This window comes from Dendrobium catenatum, unplaced genomic scaffold (assembly GCF_001605985.2).
Source record: "Dendrobium catenatum unplaced genomic scaffold, ASM160598v2 fragScaff_scaffold_1470, whole genome shotgun sequence".
Taxonomy (NCBI): Eukaryota; Viridiplantae; Streptophyta; class Magnoliopsida; order Asparagales; family Orchidaceae; genus Dendrobium; species Dendrobium catenatum.
In genome coordinates, this window is record NW_021319932.1 from 626,504 (window position 1) to 650,058 (window position 23,555).

Here is a 23,555-nt window from a genome sequence, read left to right on the forward strand (position 1 = left end):
GTGGTCCTCTTCTGTGCTGCAATTCTTTCAAAAGAATATAAGAGATGATGATTTAGTTAAATATTAAGTGGTTTGTGTTAGAATTGTGAAGCCAAATTTCTTTAGAAGTTTTGTGTATAATGATTAATGACCAGGTCCCCACAAGTGTGGAGAAAGATGAGACAATTCTTTTAAATAGGCATTTGGTGGATTGAATAACATAGAGGAAGGTCATCGGGCTGCCCTTCTAAAAGAAAGAAAGGCTAAGAAATTGGAAATTTGTGGCTAGCTGGAGGCACTTAGGACAATTCTACTCTTGAATAGAGGGATATGACCTCAACAACTAGAGTTGATAGTTGATAGGAGACAGACAGTGAAATGATTGTCGGCAAGCACTCGACTTTTTTTTTTTTAAACAAATTCTTCGTTATCTCGAAGTATTAAACAAGTGAGGATTCAAATTTATAAGCTCAATATGAATAAATCAATTCAACTAAACAATAAAAGACAATCAAATCACTAAATAACAAAGCTTCAAATAAAATTTTCTCGCTATAAAAAGAAGATGATGAGAAAGAGATCCACATATGTTATGTGTAGAGCAATTAGGCTACTTAACAACAACAACAACGACATCAACTCTTTGTCCAGCTACATTGGGTTGGCTACATGAATGCTTTTTCTTCATTGTATTCTGTTAAAAGTCAAATTCTCGTTTAAATCTAATAAAGAAATATCATTTCTAATATTTTCTAACAAAGTCTTTTTAATTAGGTCTACCTCTACCTTTCTTAAAATTAGACTACTTAACATTTTATTTTAAATAATTAAATAAATGGGGATAAAAGCATTAATATATGAATCATCAAATAAAAATTTGAGCACAAAAGATAATTACATTTGTAAGAATAAAGCTCTATTGGACAAAACTTTTTTTATATTATAAGATCATGATGTATCCAAGGGCGGAACCAACCTCTTTTTTGAGGGTGAACACAATAGGATTATGAAATGCATAATCTTATATATGAAATAGAAAAAAGAAATTTATATATTATATATATATTATTTGGTTACTACATTTATTGAAATGAGCAAAATATTAAAATATTATTTTCTATGAAAAAAAAGGTTATGTTTGTAACAATTTTTTCAAAATTTGTTAAAAATAAAAAATCCTAAATTAAATAATAAATTCTAATTTCATAATATTTGCAATTATTAAAGATGTATTAATTGATCAATATTTAAATGTGTATTAAGATTTTTTTTTTTAAAGGAATTGTCACCCATATAAGCATATCATAATAAATATGGTTGCTTGATTGAATTTACATCATTATTTAATTTTGTAGAAATTAATTATAGATATTAGATCATTATTAGTTATTCATAGGAAACACTTTCTCTTTTCAATATTTTATTACTTATTTCATAATTATTCCCATTTAATCTTTGTTATAATATATGCATGACTCACACAACTATATTTTCAAATAAAAAAGGCTACCCTAATTTAAAGAAAATGACTTGTTTATATATATATATATTATATATATATATATATATATATATATATATATATATATATATTATAAAGTCATTTCCCTTTCATAGCTAACAAGTCAAATTGCATCCTTCCAGTTCTATTTTTCACAGCCATGCAATATGAGGAAGAAATATTAAGACCACATGAGACTTTTGGAATTTAGTCTACATTATATAATTGAAAAATATATTTACCTAAAATTATTTAAGCTATTAGGGATCACTTTTTTTTTTTTTTTTTTTTTTTTTTTTGTTTTTTGTTTTTGCTTTTAAAAAGCAGGTTTGTTAGATACATTTTATATTATATATTTTTTATTTTTTTAAAATCAAATTCAATTGTTCTTAAAAAACACGAAGCACTTAAAACGTGTTTTTGAGCAAAAGGATTTTGTCTTAACAAAAATAACAATTAGAATAACAAAGAAATACAAAAATTACATGAAAAACCTGAAAAGGGAAAATCACAAAAACCCTTACCCCCAATAAAAATATCCCACTTGACACTAGTGTTTCAATTTGTTACAAAAATCTTCCCGCTCCTAACTCAAAGATATATATAATATATATATATATATAACAAACAAACAAAAAATAGAAAAAAAAATGATAGGGAGAATACAATATATTGAAAATTTCTCTAAACTCCGGACAAAGTGAAAATTTGATAATGTTTGGATATTCTAAAGAGATCTAACGACATTCAATGAGCGAGTGGAAGTCAAATAATGGTTGGTTGTTGGAAAAGAAATCCGGTGGTGGTACGATCAAATTAAAATTCAACGACGATCGGTCGTCCGGAAGAAATTCGACGATGATTGGCGCTCGGGAAGAAATCCAGCGACGGTTGGTGGTGCTAGTTAGAGAATGCAAGTAACCTTACTAGCTATTCGTTCTCTTATCATTTCTTCATGTGAAGAAAGAGGGCGTATTTATAATTTTTTTGGAGTGACATGGCTTGTAAATATGCATAAGATAAGGACACATTAGGAGTGTTTCATCAAATGACAGATAGTGATTCTTTTGATCATAAAACGTTTATCAAACATTTATATGCCTTAATGAAGCCAGAATTGAGGGATCATAGACTCGTTGGATTCGTCTCGTCGAGCCGCTCGATTTGACTATAAGGATGTCATATTTGTATATCATTTAGTCTTTCAATTAATGCTTTAAAATTTTCAAGTAGACTTTGATCATTCGATTTGGGCTCATTTGGGCTTGGATTGGACTGAACTTGATGTCATCATGTTCGTCTCCTTCGGATGTTCAATTTTACAATAAGCTTGGTGAAATCAGAGTTTGAATGGTCCCAAATTTAATAAGTTTCCAATTTAGATTTGCATCGAGATTCATACCCGATCTAGACCAAGCTTTGTGACATATCAAAGCTCAAACTAACTTCATCTACAGTCCTTATTACAGCAAGCAAGATAAGATTTTCTGCAACAGCTAAATAACCTAAGCATTCAGAACAACCTAATTTCTATTCGCCATTCGCGCCGTGCATTTTAGGCCCAGATTTCTCATTTCTTAATTTCATTCGGCACATTACTCCGTACGCAACCAAACCTCGGTTCGATAATAGGTAATTTACTTAAATTGATAACTTAGGCACAACGATAAACATATCAACCATTAAATATATAATCATTAAAATATCTACAGACTCCGATCCCAAACAAAAATAATAAAAAAAACTGAATATGAACCATTGCAATAATAAAGAAAGCTATTAAACCTAACTCTTTAATAATCAATCAAACAAATTCTATATATAGACGATGCAGAAATTTGCAAGCAGCGTACGCAGCATGCAGAAACCTGAAAGTAACTACAAACTAGGTAGATTAAGATTTTGTTTGGGACGATTTTCTTACTACTTCTTAAAGCAGGCAATAAAAAAGCCGTCCCAAACAAAGCCTAAAGCATCCCTCCCGCTCCTTCCTATCCTTCAATTAATAACACTTAAATACACATATAAATAGCCATAACATAACCACAGGAAGAAGCACAAACTTAGTTAACCTCTCTGTTCTCTAGCCAAAATGAACGTTACTTGGAGCACTACCTCAGCACTAGTCATATTACTAGTCTGTGCAAGCTTTACCCTCAGCTTTGGCGTGCGATACTCCCCACTCCTTGGCCAATGTAGCCCCAGTGGCTATCTACACGGCAAAGCTAGCCACTGCAACACAGAGCATGACTCGGAATGTTGCAAGGCAGGAAAGATGTACCCTCAGTACCACTGCTCACCACCAGTCACCGATGAAACGAGTGCTACTTTGACAATCAACAGCTTCGCCAAAGGTGGAGATGGCGGCGGTCCATCGGAGTGCGACGGCGAGTATCACAGCGATGATGAGATGGTGGTGGCGCTTTCCACAGGATGGTATAATCATGGGAGCCGATGCTCGAAGAAAATTAGGATTAATGCGAATGGAAAGTCGGTGTTGGCTAAGGTTGTGGATGAATGTGACTCCGTATATGGTTGTGATGCTGATCATGATTTCCAACCTCCATGCCACAATAACATTGTGGATGCTTCTCCAGCTGTTTGGGATGCTTTGGGAATGTCTGGAGATGATGTTGGTGACTATCATATTACCTGGTCTGAGGCTTGATTTGTAACTTCGTTCATATACAAAGTGAAGAACTATAATTAAGACGTTGTGGGGTTTTGGTTTGTATCGTATGTATCTACTATTATCAATAGTGGCTTCTTCTTTCTTAGGCTTCGTTTGTGAAACTTTTTTTGCTGTTCTCTAAAACGATTTTTTAGTACAAAAATTTTTAATTCATGAAATTTTTTCACTAAAAAGCTGTTTTAGAAAGTAGCAAAAAAGCTGTCCCAAACGAAGCCTTAATCTATGTTGAATCTCCATGATTAAGATCATTTAATGGAAATTATATATAAAGTTTGGATTTGCTTTCCTGCGTAATATTCTGTTCAGTTTAGATGCATGTTTAGAGAGTGAGAAGAATGTGCAATGAAAATTAAAAGCCTGTGAAATGATTTTCATATTCCTTTATATACAATAGATATATATTAATATTTTCATATTCCATTGTTGACTTATGAGTGTTGAGTGTGAACACAATTTAATAAAAACATTCTTGCACAACTTATAACGAAATGATTTGATGTACCCTTTATTCTTTTTTTATTATTACTTTATTTTATTTGAATATTTACTAGTGCATCTCCTACTCGCTATACATATCTAAATCACATTAATTTATTTTCTACAACATTATTATTTGCAAAATAAAAAGAATAAATGACATAATAACAAAGTTGCCACATATACAATTAATATATAAAACTAAACAAATTAATTTTGTTGAACTAATCAAAGTCCAATCTACCTGAGATGGACATTCTGAAACCACATTCTCTTTAAGTTTGTGTTCTGTGTTGTAAAGGTGCTACCTCCCTTTTGCAGAAATTTTTTTTGGGCATCTAGCCATGCTGTTGTGGTGGACTTTGGCATTTAGTATCATGTAGTTGAATTTATAACTATTTAATAATAATAATAAGAAGAAGAAGAAGACAAATGAAAGCTTTCATAAAGTCATAAGTAGAGGCTACCATAAAGTCCTAAATAGATACTATCACAAAAGTCTATAATGCAAGTTATAAAAGTCTTCAATAATGGTTGATCGTTAATATAAGGCGTACTCTTCACTATATAAGCCCATGTACTCCTCACTTGGATAGCATGCCATAATAAAAATGTAACAAATAAAAGATTTGGAGAGGAAGAGAGGCGAGAAAAGTGGCATCAAAGATAGTGTGTTTTTTTTTTTTTTGTGCTTGCAATGGGAGTTGTTTGGCTAAATGAGAGGAAAAAGTGTTGCTAATTTAGGTTCTAGCAAAATAAGAAGATCTTGGTCATAGCAAAAAATAGTTCTCATTTGAATTCCTATAATTGAGGGAAATAGAGTAACTATAGCATTAACATCTCATTCTTTGAGTCTGGCTCTCAACTTCAATGCAAGTGAAGGCATTCTGTCTCAACTAGGTAAAGTGGTAAAGTCCATATTTTAATTTTGTATAAAGTGCAATCATTTTGTACTCTTTTTAAAGTTTAGGATATTATTCGATCACAATGCGTCCATGGATGTAGGTATATTTAAGTCAAAGAAAATAAATTTTGGCGTTCACTTTTGTGGTGTTTGATCACTTAAGCAATTACTTTGTGATTCATCATACTTGCCCCTGGGTTAAGGCATAGTCTCTTTCGTAATAAAATAAAATTAACATAGCATAATATGAAATATAAGCTTGAAAAAAAAAAACTAACATTTGGTGAATATTAAGATGAATTGCATAATCAATTTCACAGTTGTAAATAAAAATTTTCTAACGTGTTTAAAATTTATGCAAGGTTTTGATAGGAAATACTTGAGTTCGCAAGTAACCCTAAGGGTAATACTTGAGTTCACAAGCAAACCTATCTCCAATTGGTGAAAAACAGTGAGAATAATGTGAAATCGGGGTGAAAACAGTCCAAAACTATATATTGCGGTAGGAAAATCAAAGCCAAACAATAAGGAAAACAAGATACAAGAGATCCTCAATTCGAGAGGAGGATCGTCTCTCCCAAATCTCTAGACAAGAGTCTAGAGCCCAAGTCGCCAAGAAACCCTAATTGAGAACAAATCAAAACATAACCTCTCCCTAATCCCCTCATGCACTTTAATACAAAAGCTTTCCTAATCTGATTTCCCTTTGAAAGCTCTAGCCGCCCCCCTCTATTCAATTTGAATTCATTTGGATGGGCGGGACCCATCAATTGGGCGGAACAAGGGAGGATATATTTGCTGAGCCGGCCTGTTCTGACTGAACCGGCGTAACAGGTTTACACCTATTCTAGCTACAAAAGATTCCCCTTTAGACTATTTTGTTAACACTGCTTCTTGCATTAAACACCTTAGGCAAGAATTTATAAACAAACTAAATTAAAATTCACTAAAACTATTACTGTTCGTTCACATAAGCCTATTTATAGTATGTTTTGTCAACTTGCAATGTCATCAGCATTTTGTTTTCAGGGATTGCTTGCAAGTCATTGTTAGTAATATCCTTTGGATGGATGTAGCATTTCCTCACTGACCTCATATTAAACTTCTAGCATATTAACCTGAATTTGTAATAGAAATTGAGCAAATATTTGAATTTGAATATGAACCAATCATATATATGATTTAACAGATGAATCAAATAAACAATCTGAAAAATACAACTTTGGATGAATTCTTTACCAATATTGTTCCTATAGTTGATGAACATATTGATGTTGATTTTATTTAGCAGGTTCCCGATATATCAGTTAAAAGAAAGAAACATATCGAGAAAGTTAGGTTGCAATGATTTTTTTATAAATTTATTAATAACAAACACAATTTAAAACTTCATCTATCCAGTCAAATTTAATGTTGCATAATTTATTACAATTTCTATTTAAACTATTTGGATTAGTTTTCTTTAAAAAGCTTGTTCGTGCATATAAGCATATTATAATTGAATGGTTTGCCAACTTGTAATTTCATCAACATTTTATTTTCCAAGAATTGCTTACATGTCATTGATAGCAATCCTTAGGATGCATATTACTCTTTTAGCATTTTCTCGCTTACATCATGTTAATCGTTTAGCATGTTAACTTGAATTTCTAATAGAAAATGAATAATTCCGAATGTGAAAATGAATCAAACATATATGATGTAATTGATGAATCAAATGAACATTCTCAAAAAAAAAAAAAAAAACTTTGAATGAATTTTTTTGTCAATATTATTCCTATGATGGATGATCAGATTGATGTTGACTTTGTTTTAGGTTCTTGGTTTTTGATATATCAAAGAAAGATTCTTATGGAGAAAACTATATTGCAATAATATTTTCATAAATCTATGATAGTAAATACCTTAAACAAATACAAATTTTGAAATTCCATATATCTACGCTACAAGGAATAAGGGTTTTTTGCAATGTTTTTTTTTTTTTTTTTTTTAACCAAAACAAAAAATTCCATTAAGAGAGAAACATAAAGCACAAGACCTCAAAAAGGGCCACATCAATAGAATTACAATTAATGATAAAAAAAAAAATAGGAGCAGCAAAGCAAACTGAGAATAGGAAAGACAAAATCGGAAGAATATCAAACTCAGAATGCTGCCAAGGAGGGGGTTGCAATGGTTATATTGAGGCTTAGCAGCGGTTTAAACTATTACAAAAATGCTTATAATATTTTTTAAACCGCTGCAAGATATAGTAGTGGTAAAAATCATTGCAATTGTAGAAGCTTATAGCAATTTAAACTGCTGCAATACTGAAGGTGAAATTAATTGCAATGGTTATAACCATTGCAATGCTGTAGGTAATTGGCTTTCTAGCAGTTATAATTGCTGCAAACTTAAAACAAATGGTCTATGCAACTTTTTAAACAACTACAATCCTTCTTTATCTGAATGATACAATATTTATAACTACTACAATTCTTCAATATTCCAGATTTTTGCAATCATATATGTTTATTTTAACGTTTGCATGGTAAATTGCAATATAACAACATTTATTAGAAATATTGATGCAATGGAATATTGGAATTTACTATTATAACCACAAGAGATATTAACTAGAAATGTTGAATTGAATATGCAAGTGAGCAATTTGAATGTCTTTAAAATACAGTAATTTGGACTCACATAGGAAAATTATTAATAAACAAAATATTTTTTATAAACTGCTCACCCAAATGGTCTACATCCATGCCTATGCTCTCCACCAAGTTTGGATTACCACTACTTTGGTCTTGCCGCCACAAACCCAACTCTACTCTTGCCGCATGCGAAAAAACTTATACAACATAACACACTCTCATTTGAGGCAAGTGCAACTTAATCACCTAAACTTCATGGGCTAGGCTTAGGGCTGCAAGCGAACCAAGCGTTCGACGAGCTACTCGATGCTCGGTTCGATTAAAGCTCGTTTGTGATCGTTTAACTAACTAAACAAACAAACTTAAACAACATTTGAAATACTCGATCCTTAAATAAACAAGCTTGAACACTAATGTGTTCGGTTCATTTATGTTCACGAACAACATCATTTGAAGTTCGTGAACAAGCTCGACATTAAGTTCGATAAAAAGCTCGATAAAAGCTCGAATGAAGAGAAATGCAATAGGTAAGCTTCATTTAAGAATATATTCATATAGATTAATCATATTTTATTTTAAATAGATAACTGCTTTTATTATAAATTTAATTTTTTAAACAAAAGACAATTCACATTTGTCTATGTTTGTTAGATTGTTTGTTTAAGATGTTCATGAATAAATTTAATGTTTGTTTGTTCAATATATTATTTGTTAAATATGTTCATGAACATAGCTCGTTAAGGCTTGTTTGCTTAAAGCTCAATAAGCATTAAATGAATCAAACATGAACACCCTTAAATTAAACGAACCAAACATGAACACAAACAATAAAGCTCGAATCAAACATGAACCGAACTTGAACAAGCTAATGATAAACGAACTCAAACATGAACACCACATACTCGGCTCGGCTCGGTTCGTTTGCAGCCCTAGCTAGGCTAACCATTCTCTTGAAATAGAAAACATTTATAAACCAAAATTCACTTGAACTTTGGAGAAGATTAAAATGATATCACCTACAATTAAAATACAATCAATCACTAATATATGGTGGTGCAAATATACCTAAAAAATGGATCTTCCGACATGGCGGCGAAGTCATGGCGGCAAAAGACAAGGCGGTGGAGCCTTGACAGTGGGGAGCACTGTAGTATCAACGACATTAGCAGGGATTTGCATGGGATTGAGGCACACAGAGAGACTTTGTGATGAAGATAAAAATAGAATAAATAATGGAGACGCTAGGGCATGGCTCGATAAAATGAGAAGGCGTTGACAACAATTAACACTGTTGTTAATAAATCCTTTTTAGCAATGGTAATAACCACTTCTAAAGAATTTTTTTTTTTAATTACTACAGACATTTAAACTGCTTCTACATGATCTTTTTTGCATGTAGTTTAAAACCGCCACTATAAAGAGCTCTAAAAATTGTTGAATTATGGTTGTACTAATTAAAGGTTCACAATTTAACACATTTTACAATTAAACAATTTGGATTAGTTTTCCTAACAAAAATTATCTGTCATATAGGCATATTATAATTGTATGATCTATCAACTTACAAATTAATTCATTTGCAATTTATTTTCTAGGAATTGTGTATATGTCATTGTTAGCAATCTTTAGGATGTATCTTAATCTCTTAGAATTTGTTGACTTATCTCATATCATTCACATAATAATTTGCATAATATATAAATGACTTGCAAGAGTATTTTATAGAAAATTGACTACTAATTACGATAATTACAAACTTTTTATTGATGTATCAATTATGTTTAAATTATAGTGTCGCCTAATTCTATTTAAAGAAGGTGAATGGTTGAAGTAACTGATTATTGATGATCTGTGAATCCTCTATTTTGCTCTTTGCATGAAAGCATTTTATGCATAATATTAGTATCATTAGGAAACTTAACCCTAAGTAGTATTATGTCGCATGTTGCATTTGCTCTACCTTTATTTATTTTTAGTTTTATCTTTTTCAAGCAATGCTTATTAATCATTTTCATAGGAGATATATATTATTAAATCCTCTCATTTTTCTCAATTATTTTCTCTGTTATCCTGGCTATTTTTTGATAGAATCTGGTTATTATATTTGGTTCTTATCAAGATATGTTGACTAGCCTCAATTTAGCTATTGTTTGATAGCATCTGATTTATTGAAAATTTGAATTTAATTAGTATTAGACACATAATAATAATCATATGTAGTTAAATAATAACCAGATGTTTCTAAGAAATAGCCAAATAAATAGAGAGAGGCACCTAGTGAGGCTAGGTGGAGGGAGGGTTGGAAAGAGCTGCTAGTGACTAGGACTCATGGCATTCATGTGGAGAGGAAAAAGAAGTATCTGATATTTAAAATAGTTACTTGATAAAATTTAAAAATAAAAACTCTATAGAACTTAAAAAGAATACAAATTAGTAAAAGACCATAAATTGAATGAATGTGCTGGAGGACCTTGTATAAATCTTCCCTTTTCTTTAGGGAGACGACCCTTCGGAGTAAAGCATTTTCACAAAAAGCTGAATAGACAAAAATCGGATAATTAGGAAATATGCTGCATTTGCCAATGTTTATAGCTATTGCTTTTCTAGCGTTTCTGATTAGCTAATAAATAGTTTAAAGTGGAACTTTTTATGATAAAGACATTTTTAGCCTTCAATGTTAAACTGATGGCTATGAACTTCTGCATTTTCTAGATCACATGGAAAACTAAAGGGTAATTTGAGCATAAGTAAGAATGGATGTCTAAAATGCTTTCACATACAGTAAACAGTTTAATGAATAAACCCTTGCGGTCAAACCAGAAGCAACTATGCCAGCAGCAGTAATCTATGTCGTAATATGTATCATGTATTTGGTGAAGAAAGATAAGCAATTTAAAGCTTAATTGCTATAAGATAATCATACAAGATTTATTAATTAAAAGCAGACCCATACATTTTTAAAATGCATTCAACAAAATAGGTATTGAACCCATTGGGTTAGCTGCAATTAGATAGCATTGAGAAGTAAAGAATCAAACTTTGACAAAGACACGACGACTGTAGAGAAAATAAAAGGAAAAAAAATGAGCCACGACAAACATATTCATGTATGGCATCATTCATTCTAATTGAATCATAAAGCATAGTTACATACTTTCCAAACGATGAATTTAAAGGAATAAAAAGAATCAATAATGGGTTTCTCTACAAAGAACCAACAGCTACAATATCCACCCAACATTTAGAAAATAAAGAATCCCTACCAGTCCTTAGCACACAAATCGGTAATGGAACAAGAAAAGGAAGAAAAAGAAAACTACGCAGTTGCAAATAAATGTCTTCTCAAAAGGAGCAAAAATAATTTACCCATCAATAATCGCCTTTCTTCTCCTTCTCGCACTCTTCCAACTCCTTCAGCCACAAATCAGCAAACTCACAATCCTTGTACCTCTCAAACCAAGGCCCGCCCAATGTATAATGAATCGCCTTCGGAAACGTAGTGGGATCATTCTCCACCACCCGATTATGCCCCACAAGAAAATTCCAAACAAAAGGCACAGATCCAATCTCCTCATCATCAAGCCACCTGAAACGGTGAAGAAACGCCCCTGTTTCCGAGCTCACGAGCTCCGGCGTCAGTATCCGATTCTTGGGATGACCACAATTGTAAAGAACCATAGAAGACCAGTTCTTCCGCGGGTACACAGTCTGAACGGCGCCGTCCATCTTAGTAGTCTCTTTAGGAACGTACTCATGGTGTACACACATGACGGCGAAGCGATCGTCAATGAGAGCGACGAGATCGGCCACATCGGCGGTGTATAGGAAGTCACAGTCGACAAACATGGCCCATCCCTGGAAGCCGGCCAGGTAAGGGGTGAGGAATCGGGTGAATGAGAACTCGGTGCTTTCGGTGGTGTCGCGTTTGCGGGAATATAGATTAGAAGACCGGAGATCGGATTGTTTGATGGGTGAGATGTGGAGAGGAATGGAGGAGTGCTTGAGGAGAGAGTGGCGACAGACATTGTAGGCGGCGTCCTCGCGGGGGTCGTAGCCGATGAAAATCATGAATGGAGGAAGAGTCGTGCCGGGTAGATGATTGGAAGAGGCCATTGAGATTGGGATGAGGAAGGGGGAGAAATATGGGGAACTAGGGGGTGAGATAAAGAGAGCTGGAGAATGGGAGGCGCGAGGTGGTGATCGGAGAAATACGATTTGTGAGCCGAGTAGTATTACCGATGGTGGGAAATCTGTGTACCGCCCCGGTTTACGAGAGACGCGAAGGAACAACCAAGGCTTCTTTTGCGGTAGACCGGCAGTTTTGGCCGCTGCTCTGTTTTTAATTTTTCCTGATTTCAATATATATATAAATTAATTTATTAGAGTTTTTTTTTGGAATAATTTATTAGAGTCACTAATTTCACTTTGTATCAATTAAACCGATGAAAGCACTAATATTTCAAATTATTTATCAATATATAAATCACCATTCAAAAATCGTACACAATAAAGAGAACTTTAATCTATAACATTCATCTATCACTAAACACTTCTGATTATAAAAGAATAACACAAAATATAAGAAAATAAATTGAACAAGAAATCTGACAATGATCAATCTCACTTAGCTCGTCCCCTTCCTGAACTTGAAAAATAGTCAAATTCACATAATAAGAACATAGCTCAACAAACAACCAAAATTCATCGTTGCATTCAATGTAAGATCTCAAGTGTCAATATATATGCTTAACTCATTCAATATATAAATAGTGATCATTTGTATAAAATCAACGATCCATATCAATATATTAAGAAGTCAATATGATCAGTAAAACATAAGCATCTCAATGAGCATATGAATCCATAAAAAATTCAATAAAAGTCTATAAAGAAATGTCAGGTATCATGCAATAAATCATATGTCAATTATTTATCAATTATATTCATGGCAATGATTCAATCATATGTCCGTATTAATGATGTTGCATATTTATCTATCTTGTCTATTAGTATGTCATACCAATGTCCTATATCAACATGTGTATCAATGTATCAATGTCTATAAGTGCATCGGTCACATGCCACACTATGTTGTATCAGTTTCAATGTTAGCTTAATCAGTTATATATATCAATTAGTGAATGCAATTATGAATAGCAAAGCATTATATCTAGCTTTAATATGATGTTTTCATTCGTTCATCTATCATCCATGAGTTCTCAATTATTCTTTATATCATTATATTATCATCATTACATATGTAATTCAATAATCTATAAAGAGTAGCATCCTTTGCTCATCAACGTAATTCAGTCAATTAATTACAAGCTAACATCCAGGATTACACCACAACCTTTTTTGTTATAAGGAAAGCCCGTCAACTCACCATCTTATGTATGATATTATATTTTAAGAGTCAACTCATTTTAATTATAATAGTAACAGGTAGCTAGCATTCCTTGCTTACATAAAAATGTCACGTTTATCTCATATCAATCATATCATTTTTCTATGAATTGTGAGTCAATATGAGATATGAAATGCATTAATCTAAGAAATATAAGAAATCTAAAAACTATTCATTTACTTCATAAAATTATAACTAACAATTTACCTAGAGTAATTTAATAATATTAAAGTCAAAATACTCGTAAAATTTATATCTATCATATACAAAATATTGCATGATAAAAGTGCGGTAAATCAAGAGAAAAATATTATTTTATTGAATTGGGGAATATTAAATTCATCAAATTCAAAATCATTGAAAATCATAGTAAAGTTCGGGTTACCTACCATGAATAGAAGAAATCTCTGAACATAATAGTTGATAAAAATGCTTTGAACCCCTTTTCTCTCTCCTCCCTGTCTCTTCCTTCTCCTCCTCTCTTCGTTTCCTGCTATGAAAAGCCTAATGGCTAGGTGGCATAATGGATGAGTGGTGGTGAAAAATATTTATTAAAACATTTTTCACTACTTGGCACCGCCGCACACCAAGCCAATGTTGTAGAACTGCATGCTGATTTTATAGTTACTATAGAACAGAGAGCGTCATCACCAACACGTTAAATTATGGTGCCCAATGTTACACCCACCAATGCCGTGGCGCTCACAAGCATAACGCCACAACACTCCAATTCAGAATTTCCAAATTTTAAGATTTTTATTTTAAAATTATTTTCAAAATTTTTAAGTTGTCACTCAAAAGATCTTCAATTATAGCATCCTTATAATCAAAATTGAGTTGCTCGATAAGAGGAATCTAACGAGTCCAAGATCCCTAAATTTTAACATTATTAAGATAGTCAAATATTTGATAAATAATCTATAATCAAGGAGATCAATATGGTTCATATAATGAACTGCTTTGTATTAATTATAGCCAAATGTATCAAATGTCCATCTTAAAAACAATATAAACAAGGCTCTATTCTCTATAGCGAGGTGAGGTTGAAGAGTTAAGAGAACTAAAGGGCTCTCTTATATTTTCCGGCTATCACCGGTGACGTCCGCCACAATCAATTGTTGTCATTGTCTCTAGACTCTTGTCAAGACCTAACTCTATTATTGGGTTTTTAACTATTTGCATATGAACAATTATTAAATTTCTAAGAGTAAAATTAAAAAAAATAAAAAATTTATGATGTAACTACTCTCATCTTATTCAATATGAGGAAGGGAGGATACATATAATAGATTATTGCATGATTTTTTTCTTTCTGTATTTTCACATAAAATGATTCTGGTCTCATGAATTTTTTTTTTTTTTTTTGTGCTATATTTTTGCCAATAGCACATAACTATATTTTAATTATTTTTATCGAGCCTATTCATGAGTTCAAATCAAACACGAATCGAGCTTCTTATCGAGCTAAATGTCGAGCTTGTTCACGAACTTTAAATGATGTTGTTCGCGAACATAAATGAACCGAACGCATTAGTGTTCAAGTTTGTTTATTTAAGAAGCGAGTATTTAAAATATTGTTCAAGTTTGTTTGTTTAGTTAATTAAACGATCACAAACGAACTTTAATCGAACCGAACAGCGAGTAGCTCGTCGAACATTTGGTACGCTTGCAGCCCTAATCATTTATATATCTATAACTTACCTTTCTATCATACATAAATGCATTCAGATGTAAAGATTTTGTACTATAAATTTGAAAGTTTGTGTTAGTTTTTGGATTCATGTTCAGTTCAAGATTGAACTGAATGAATGTTTAGTCCCAAATTCTTTTTGATTGCCATTAGAAAACAATCTAAGTTGCTTCGATATCAAACAATAAAAGCCTCCCCACAAAACAAAGCAAAAATGTTCTCTCTGACAATGCCACAATAAGTTATCTCCAAACTCCGAAGAGACGAACCATAATTTTATAATATTATATAATAGTTAAAACTATCTGTTAAAGTGACCCAAGCTTTTTTCCCATTATAAGATTTCAGTCATCCATTAGGTGAAACCTTGACATCAGAGCCGTTGCCTTCCCTCCCTTCCCATCTTAAACGGAATACTAGTGAAGTGAAAGTCAAGAAACGAAGCACCATCATCTCATTATCATCTTAAGCAAAATCCACAAGAGACTTAACAAACTTCCCACTTCACCATCTCACTTCCTCTCTTCCTCCCTTATTAATCCAACAACATTCAGCAAATTACAGGGCATTGATGAGTCCAAGTTAGTATATTCATTAAAAATGTCTCTCTTCGATGTAATGGAGATGGAGAGGGAGGTTGGAGATGATTCTGACGCTCTCATGGCGAGAGCAGAGATCGACACGAGCGCCCCTTTTCGGTCGGTGAAAGAGGCAGTTATGCTGTTTGGGGAGAAGGTCTTGGCAGGGGAGATTGCAAATAAGCTCAATGAAGTAGGCTTTCAGCCTTTTCTTCTCTATCTTTTTCCCATGTTTTTTTGTTCATGATTAATTTTGCCAGGAATTCAATGCCGTTATTCTATAGAAAGTGCTGCATGTATCAGAAACATAAGAAGGAAAAAATTTTTGCCATGAATTTAATGCCATTCTTCTATAGAAAGTGCTGCATGTATCAGAAACATAAGAAGGAAAAAAATTCTCCATTTCTTCTTCAAGTTGTCATAGCAAATGGCTTGTACATCATATCTTCTCTTTTTTCATGATCCAAGAGAGCTACTGATGGTAACTTGCTTTGTTAAATCTAAAGATTGTCTCTTTTTCTTTTAATGAGATTAATATTACACTTTCATTAGTTTGTGTTTTTAGGTCCTGAAGAATTCTGAATTCTTTCAATGAATCCTCCTTTTCTTGGTTGCTTAGCATAACTTCTACTCAAAGTATCTGTGGTCTACCTTTTCAATCTCCTTCCAAAACCTTCAATATTACTTGTGTTTATCGTTTTATTGCTTCTGATTCGAGGGGCAGAATCAGTCATAATTTTCAGGGGGCAAATTTATAAGTAACTATTGCCATATATGTTGGGGGTCTCAAGGAGCAGTGCTCTTGCGGGGATGGTTCCGCCCTTTCTAACATTATTTGTCACATACCTAAATAGCCTATGCCTATTTAGTATTTAACAATAAATCTTTTAAATAGATAACAATTTTTTTTCTTCTTTCTGCCGTTCTCTTATATCTATTTTTTTCTGATTTTGCTGCACATTTTTCTCAACATTTTCATATCTATTAGCTTGATTGTAGATTTATAAAGCGTCAAGGAATCACATTGACCTTTCTGTGAAACCAGATAAAAGCGAGAGCAAATATAAATGAGCAAAGTGCTTCTCGGTTTGGCTCCCTAGTTGCAGAGCTAGAAGAAACAAAGCAAAACCTTGAGAAAGCACAAGAAGAAAGACTAGAAATGGAAAACTACCTCACCTCTCTCAAGCAAGAGCTAGATAAAACCAAGACAGAGCTCAAACAACTAAAAGCTAGAGATTTGGAGAAGCCGGCCATAGATTCAGAGACTGAAGACATCAAATTTGTAGAAAACACTACAGATATTGATGAGATTGAGATGCCGGTCGTCAACAAGGATCTAACAGTTCAAAGAAAGAAGTTTGTCAAATTTGCCAACCCACCTTCTCTGGCTCGAGTCATGTGCACTGAGGAGCATGTTTTGGATAGGCAATTCTCTGTGGACAGGGAAACCTCACAGACGAGAAACATGCAAAAGAAGAAGAAGAAGTCCCTTCTGCCTATCATTGTATCTGTGTTTTTGAAGAAGAAGAGCTACCAAGGTGAAGCTTCAGTTCAAGCCCATGGGATGCAGAGAGTAGGATAAACGTTTGCTGCAAACAGATTATGCAGGAACATTGTTGCTTTACAATTGATTTTGAAGTCATGGCTTGGGTTACTTTTCAAGAGCTTCTAGTATACATATTGTATTGAAATAAGGATAAAAATACCATTTGTTTCTTCGGTACGTAAATAATTGCATTTGAGGAAGTTGGGTTTCTAGCTTGCGTGATTATTTATATGGTACAGAAAATAAACATGTTTAGGCATGAATTTTTATGTATTTTTTTGGAAAAGAGAATCACTCAAAGTTGAATTCAAAATTTCTAATAAGTTGTTTTAGTAGTAGTCTGTTCAGACTTTTATTTTAGTAATTTTATAATTGTATGATGCTTAAGAGAGAGAGAGAGAGAGGGGTAATTTTTATTAGGTCTGGTGTCCTGACGTAGCTCTACATTCGGATGCCAGTAAAATGGTGTCACGTGCTCTTATTCTTTACCACGCGACCCGACGACCCGACCCGGACCGGACCCGGGATTGTTATGTATGGACTGATTTGTGCAGACTGGGGTATTGCTCGATATTGCTCGACAATAACAAGAAATATCATTTTGTGAAGACCAATACCTAGCAATACCGAGCAATACTGAGCGATATCCCGGTTTTACTAGGTATTGCTAGGTATTGCTCGGTATTGGTCTTCACATAGCAGTATTTTTCGTTATTGTCAAGCAATACCTAGCAATACGTAGCAATACCTAACAATACCGAGCAATACCTAGCAATACGCGAACATAGCAACCCCGGGTTTCGGTCCAGGTTGGATCGTCGAGCCGCGCAGTAAAAAGTAAGAGCACGTGGCGACTTTTTATTGGCGTCCGAATGTAGAGCTACATCAGGACACCAGAACTAATAAAAATTCGTTGAAGAGGTGGTGTATATAAGTCATATCAAAATGTATGCAAAACTTATAGAGATGGGCTCATAATAAAAAGAATAATATTGCACAAGGAAAGAAATTTTATATGAAGGCAACTAAAATTGTTCGATATTTTCCCTTGATTCCTAGACTACAAAGATTGTTGAAAACCCAAAAATCTTATTTATATATATTAGGACACACACAAAGAAAGTAATGCACTAATTTATGATAAACTTAAGCTTTTTCTACTAGGTTATTTTTATCTAATGTCAAAATGAAACTTATCTTATTGATCAAGATGTGTCCAAAAACTTGGATATTCGGTTAGTTCTTTGAGGAGTCTAATTTTGTCGGTTAATCAAGTTGTATTGTTAATTTGGATCTCAATTTTATTATACAACACTAAGGCGTCGGGACCCCACTAAGTACTTTTTTTTCTGCATTTCTTCATAAAACTTTTTAAATTTCTGTTATAACCGTATGAAAGTTATGCTTTGATATATAAAAGGGTGTGAAGGTTATAAGAGAAACTAGAGTGAAAGATCTATAAATCTTGATATGACGTTGCTTCAGGTCAACCCACCGAGGCTTAGGTTGGTTGGTGGGCGAGTACGATTGGGAACCCCCATCTCAGGTTTGAATCATCTCTACTACTGCCTCGTCTCTTCAATGGGGCAAAGTAAGTGTGCATCCAATGCTGGTGGGTGGTTTGGCTATGTTCCGTTGAGGGATTAGTTATGCCGCCAAGCGTCTTTGGAGTGGCAGAGGCAGATACTCTTGTTCCCATTCAAGGAAAAAAAGTTATGCAAACTATCAAATATGAAAGATAACATTAATTTTTTTTTCATATTTGCACGTATATTAATTGCATCTAATCATTCTCATTTAAGGAAATGTTTGAGATAACTTTCTTACTATTTTTTAAACTTATTTTAAAAAAAAAAATCTTAAAAATTTCTAAAAAAATAGTGATCAAGAGATATTCCAAATGTAACCTAAGGCAAATAGACAAATATTATTGAACTTAAAATTAGTTTTTATAAAATAATAATAATAATAATAATTTTCTTTACTCAACCACTTTCATTAAATTTATGCCCAAAAGTCTTCATTCCATAAAAGAAGGAATTTGTTGTCTCTCTTGATTTCATAGTCCTATTTAATTGATAAGGATTGGCATTTTTTTTTCCTTCAAAAAAGTTTGAGTAATGAAGTACAATTTTGATATAAAAAATATTCAAAATTTTTAATTAGATTAGCTCACATTAATGAAGGAGTTTGCAAGTACATGTTTTGAAGTTTTTCTAAGATAACTGCATATATTTGTAAAAATTATTATAGAATTATTTTTTAATTATTTTTTTTTTTCAAAAAAATAGAATGTAATCTTTTTAGAATGATCATATTTAACATATCTAACTTTAAAAAATAATTCTCCTTACAGATAAAAATAAATTAACATACATAGCATAAAATTATTATATTTTATTTGGACCTAATTTTTTATTTTTTTAATATGACACTTTAATATTTATATTACATTAAAATGTTATTAGTATTAATTTATTTAAATTCAATATCATAAATTTTGATATGAACACAAATCCTATTATATATATTCAATATATAAATTTCCCTTAAAACAAATAGCTAAACGGATCATCAAGCCGTTAAATTCTGTCACATGTCACTTTCCATTGCAAACCTCTATATAAAAAAAAAAACACTAAATGTTGCTTTGTTTTGGATGGCTTTTTTTACCGCTTCTTAAATTAGTATTTTTGAAAGCTACTTATCAAAACAAATTTTATATTCATTAAAATTATTTTAAGATAAATAAAATAAAAATTATCAATTAAATTTTACATTATACTTGTCCTAAAATAATTCCAATGCTACTGAGATTTCGTTTGGGACTATTTTTTTGTTGCTTCTTAAAGCAGTCTTTTTAGTATAAAAAAAAAATATGGCTTCCTTTAAATCTGCAACAAGAAGTTTAATTTGTAGCTTAAGAAAATAGCTTCACTTATAAAGTGGTTTTCCTGTAATTAATTATTAATGCACTAATAGAAGCCTATTATTTTCATAATTGCTTCATTCCTCGTTATGACTTACCTAAATTTTCCCTTATGTTGTCAACAATTTGAGAATTGTTAGGTTACAATCATTACTAATTAACAAAACAAAATTTTGTTTCATTAGTCTAATGAATAAAAATTAATTATTGCCCGGTCAAGGACGTACAGCTTTTCCTTAAAACAAGTAAGAGAAGAGATAATTAACTTGTAGTTTTAGCTATTGCATGATTGGAAGCATAGAAAAAATCATTTGTTATTTAAATGTTAAGAGCTGATCTTTTGTAGCAGTAGAAACTCTGCTAAGCTGAAAATGGAGATTATAATCTTTGCTTTTTGGCATAGATGTAATCACTGCAAAACATGCAACAATTGTTAATCTAAATTAGAATGGTTAAAACTGCTATAAGATTTATTATAATCTCCCAAGGGAAAGTCATTCTAGAAACTTCTCATAAATAGAGACTTCAACACAAAAGCGCTTCTCAATGCAAAGAATGCAGTGCCGCATAGCTCTCTGGGGATTCAAATTTTGTTCTGCAGACTGAGAGTTTAGTATCATGGCGCTCCCAGAGAAAAATTCCAACCACCAATTGTTCCAATTTGATCAATTTTTATAAGAAAAAAATACTTAAATAAACCTTTTTTTTTTTTTTTGAAGAAAACCCACGAGAGGGCCTATGTGTTTTTGGAGGTGGGACGACATTGATATCATCCTGGAAGAGTTCTGGCAATAGTTGGAGAACGAACGGAAGTCTAGCGATTGCTGTTTGTCGGGAAGAGATCTAGTGGTAGCCAATGAAAGGGAGGAAGTTCAACGACGGTCGGTGATTGGGAACAGATTTGGAGGTGGCCGACGAATGGGCGAAAATCCAGTGACGGTCGAGAAGAAATCTGGCGGTTGTAGACGAATTGGAGGAAGTTTGGCAATTCGGCAAGAGAACTCCACAAGTTATTTCCTTCTTCTCTTTTTCTCTTCAACATTTTTTCGCCTCCCTCTTCATGTGAAGAATGTGGGGCTATTTATAATTTTTTAGGAGTGACATGACTAGTAAATATACAGAAGATCAAGAGCATTTTGGGAGTGTTCCATCAAACGGCTTATATTGATCGCATTGATCATAGAGAGTTTATCGAGCATTTAGAAGCCGTAGAGATGTCAGAATTGAGTGATCTTGGGCTCGCTGGATTTATCTCATCGAGCCGCTCGATTTGACTATAAACATATCATATTCATATATCATTTGATAGTGCAATTAATGCTGTGACGCTTCAAAATAGATTTTAGATCTCTGATTTGGAAAAATTTGACATTGTTAGGTTCGTCTCATCGAGATGTTCAATTTGACTATAAGCTTGGTGAAATTGAAGATCAGATCCAATTTTAATTTTTGAAATCTCAATCACATATTTTCATCAAAATTTGTGTCTGAGCAAGATAAATATTTGATTACATATCAATTCTAATTTTATTTGAATTTTCTTAAACACTGCCACATGAAGGAGAAACTATTTTAATCAAAATAAAATTTTGAGGATATTTCTTTAATATCAAGATTCAATCATCTCGAGATGTATAAAGTCAAAATTTCTTTGAAAAAAAAAAATATTTTCATTCTATCATAGATTGAAAGGCACAGAGATCTTCACATATATATTTTCCTACATGTGAGAGAAATTTTCCTATGGCTGTCCCTAAGCAAGAAATTTTGGTTCCATGTCGGCATCAGCTTCTTGAATTCCACAAACTCTCCCACCTCCCTTCATAAATCGCAACAAATCCCAAAACAGCCTCAAAACATGCCATATGGGATAAGCTTCTACCGAAAATTTTATTGAACTACATGTGCAAAATATTTTAAATTAAAATTTGCGTAGAAAATAACCTTTTTAATAATAAAATAGTTTTTTTCTTCTAAAAGATGTTTTTAATGACTTAAAAGGTAATATTTATAATTATTTTAATTATAATCATATAAATTAAATAGCAAAATATACTTGAAATTCTATATTATTTGAGTGTCTAAATAGAAGTATTTTCCTTAAAAAAAATTTGTAATATCATTTAAGCGATGTCGTCTGCTCTGCTAGGGTTACGTCGCCTCTTCTGTTCCTTTGCTTGTAAGAAATTTTTTCTCCTCTAATCTTCTGGTTTTTCCTTGAGATTGTGAATGTCGTCTTCCCAGTTGCGGGATCCCGGCTTTTTGGGTGGGGCTGCGACCCCTCTTTCGTTTAAAGATGTTGTTTCGGGTATTTCTTCTTCTGTTTTTCCTGAGTTTTTAGTTGCGGGGCTATGATGTGGCTGGGGCTCGCACCCTCGTCGGCTTTCTTGTGGCAACCGTTGATGATCCCTTCTGGATGGTCCTTGAGCAGTCTTGAGGATGCTGGTAGTCTCGGCTTTATGCTGAGCCCTCGGGTGGATTTTTGCTTTCTTTTTATGAGGTTGTTTTTATTAGTTGTGTTCAGTTCTGTAATTTTGTTTCTTTCCGCTTGCTTTTGTAACCCTTTTTTTAGTCAATACAATTATTATCTTGGAAAAAAAAAGTATTTTCTTAAAATGAAAATTGCCATTATATTGAAAATTTTAAATAATTTTTGGTTCATATAAAATAGCTGTTAAAATTTGAAATTATAACTATTTTTAAAATGATAAAATTTAGTAGGTCATAAAATGATAAAAAATTGCCATTATATTAAAAATTTTAAATTATTTTTTGTTCATATTAAATAGCTGTTAAAATTTGAAATTATAACTAGATTTAAAATGATAAAATTTAGTAGGTCATAAAATGATGAAATTTAATAGGTCTGATTACATGCTATAAAATTTATAAGAGTGTGTGTTTACATAAATAAGTTGGAAGAGATTGAAAATTTTTATGGGATTACTTATAGTTTAAAACAATTGTATGATTCCTCTTATATGAATTTTAGAAATTAGACACAATAAGTAGATTGTTAAAACTCAACAACATAAGTGATAATAATCAAAAATAGAAATTTGATGATAGTAGTGGTGATTGTTGATTCGTGGTCATCACTGGTGATCACGAGAAAATGCAATAGAGTTTCTTATCTCTCACAGCTCTTGAAACACTCTTTTGTGTAGAGAATGAAGTTCTACTATATATAGCCTTTTTGTGAATGACATTTTG

The 23,555-nt window shown here is 32.4% G+C and overlaps 3 protein-coding genes across 4 annotated transcripts; 2 read left to right on the forward strand and 1 right to left on the reverse strand.

Annotated features, from left to right (window-relative positions):
• The first annotated feature begins 3,285 nt into the window (after positions 1–3,285).
• On the forward strand, positions 3,286–4,148 carry LOC110113095 (putative ripening-related protein 1). Its single transcript, XM_020845523.2, has one exon. The coding sequence runs from the start codon at positions 3,573–3,575 to the stop codon at positions 4,146–4,148; it is 576 nt and encodes a 191-aa protein (XP_020701182.1). The 5' UTR covers positions 3,286–3,572.
• LOC110113080 (protein CDI-like) lies at positions 3,971–12,515 on the reverse strand. Of its 2 annotated transcripts, none has more exons than XM_028700215.1 (2): positions 11,559–12,515; positions 3,971–4,101 (listed from the first exon to the last, which is right to left on the reverse strand). In XM_028700215.1, the coding sequence occupies exon 1, from the start codon at positions 12,303–12,305 to the stop codon at positions 11,562–11,564; it is 744 nt and encodes a 247-aa protein (XP_028556048.1). In that variant the 5' UTR covers positions 12,306–12,515; the 3' UTR covers positions 3,971–4,101; positions 11,559–11,561. The 2 variants fall into 2 exon arrangements, with proteins under 2 accessions (XP_028556048.1, XP_020701163.2); XM_020845504.2 differs by having other exon boundaries at positions 4,034–4,155.
• A 3,421-nt stretch (positions 12,516–15,936) lies between these two features.
• On the forward strand, positions 15,937–17,532 carry LOC110113079 (WEB family protein At3g51220). Its single transcript, XM_020845503.2, has 2 exons — positions 15,937–16,060; positions 16,913–17,532. The coding sequence occupies exons 1-2, from the start codon at positions 15,950–15,952 to the stop codon at positions 17,447–17,449; spliced, it is 648 nt and encodes a 215-aa protein (XP_020701162.2). The 5' UTR covers positions 15,937–15,949; the 3' UTR covers positions 17,450–17,532.
• The last annotated feature ends 6,023 nt before the right edge of the window (positions 17,533–23,555 follow it).

What these genes read in the sequence shown, in the direction of transcription:
- LOC110113095 (XM_020845523.2), top strand. Translation starts at nt 3,573, where the DNA reads ATGAACGTTACTTGGAGCACTACCTCAGCACTAGTCATATTACTAGTC.
- LOC110113080 (XM_028700215.1), bottom strand. Translation starts at nt 12,305, where the DNA reads ATGGCCTCTTCCAATCATCTACCCGGCACGACTCTTCCTCCATTCATG.
- LOC110113079 (XM_020845503.2), top strand. Translation starts at nt 15,950, where the DNA reads ATGGCGAGAGCAGAGATCGACACGAGCGCCCCTTTTCGGTCGGTGAAA. An exon ending in TTGCAAATAAGCTCAATGAA is followed by an intron (nt 16,061 to 16,912) that starts GTAGGCTTTCAG and finishes CTGTGAAACCAG; the next exon opens with ATAAAAGCGAGAGCAAATAT.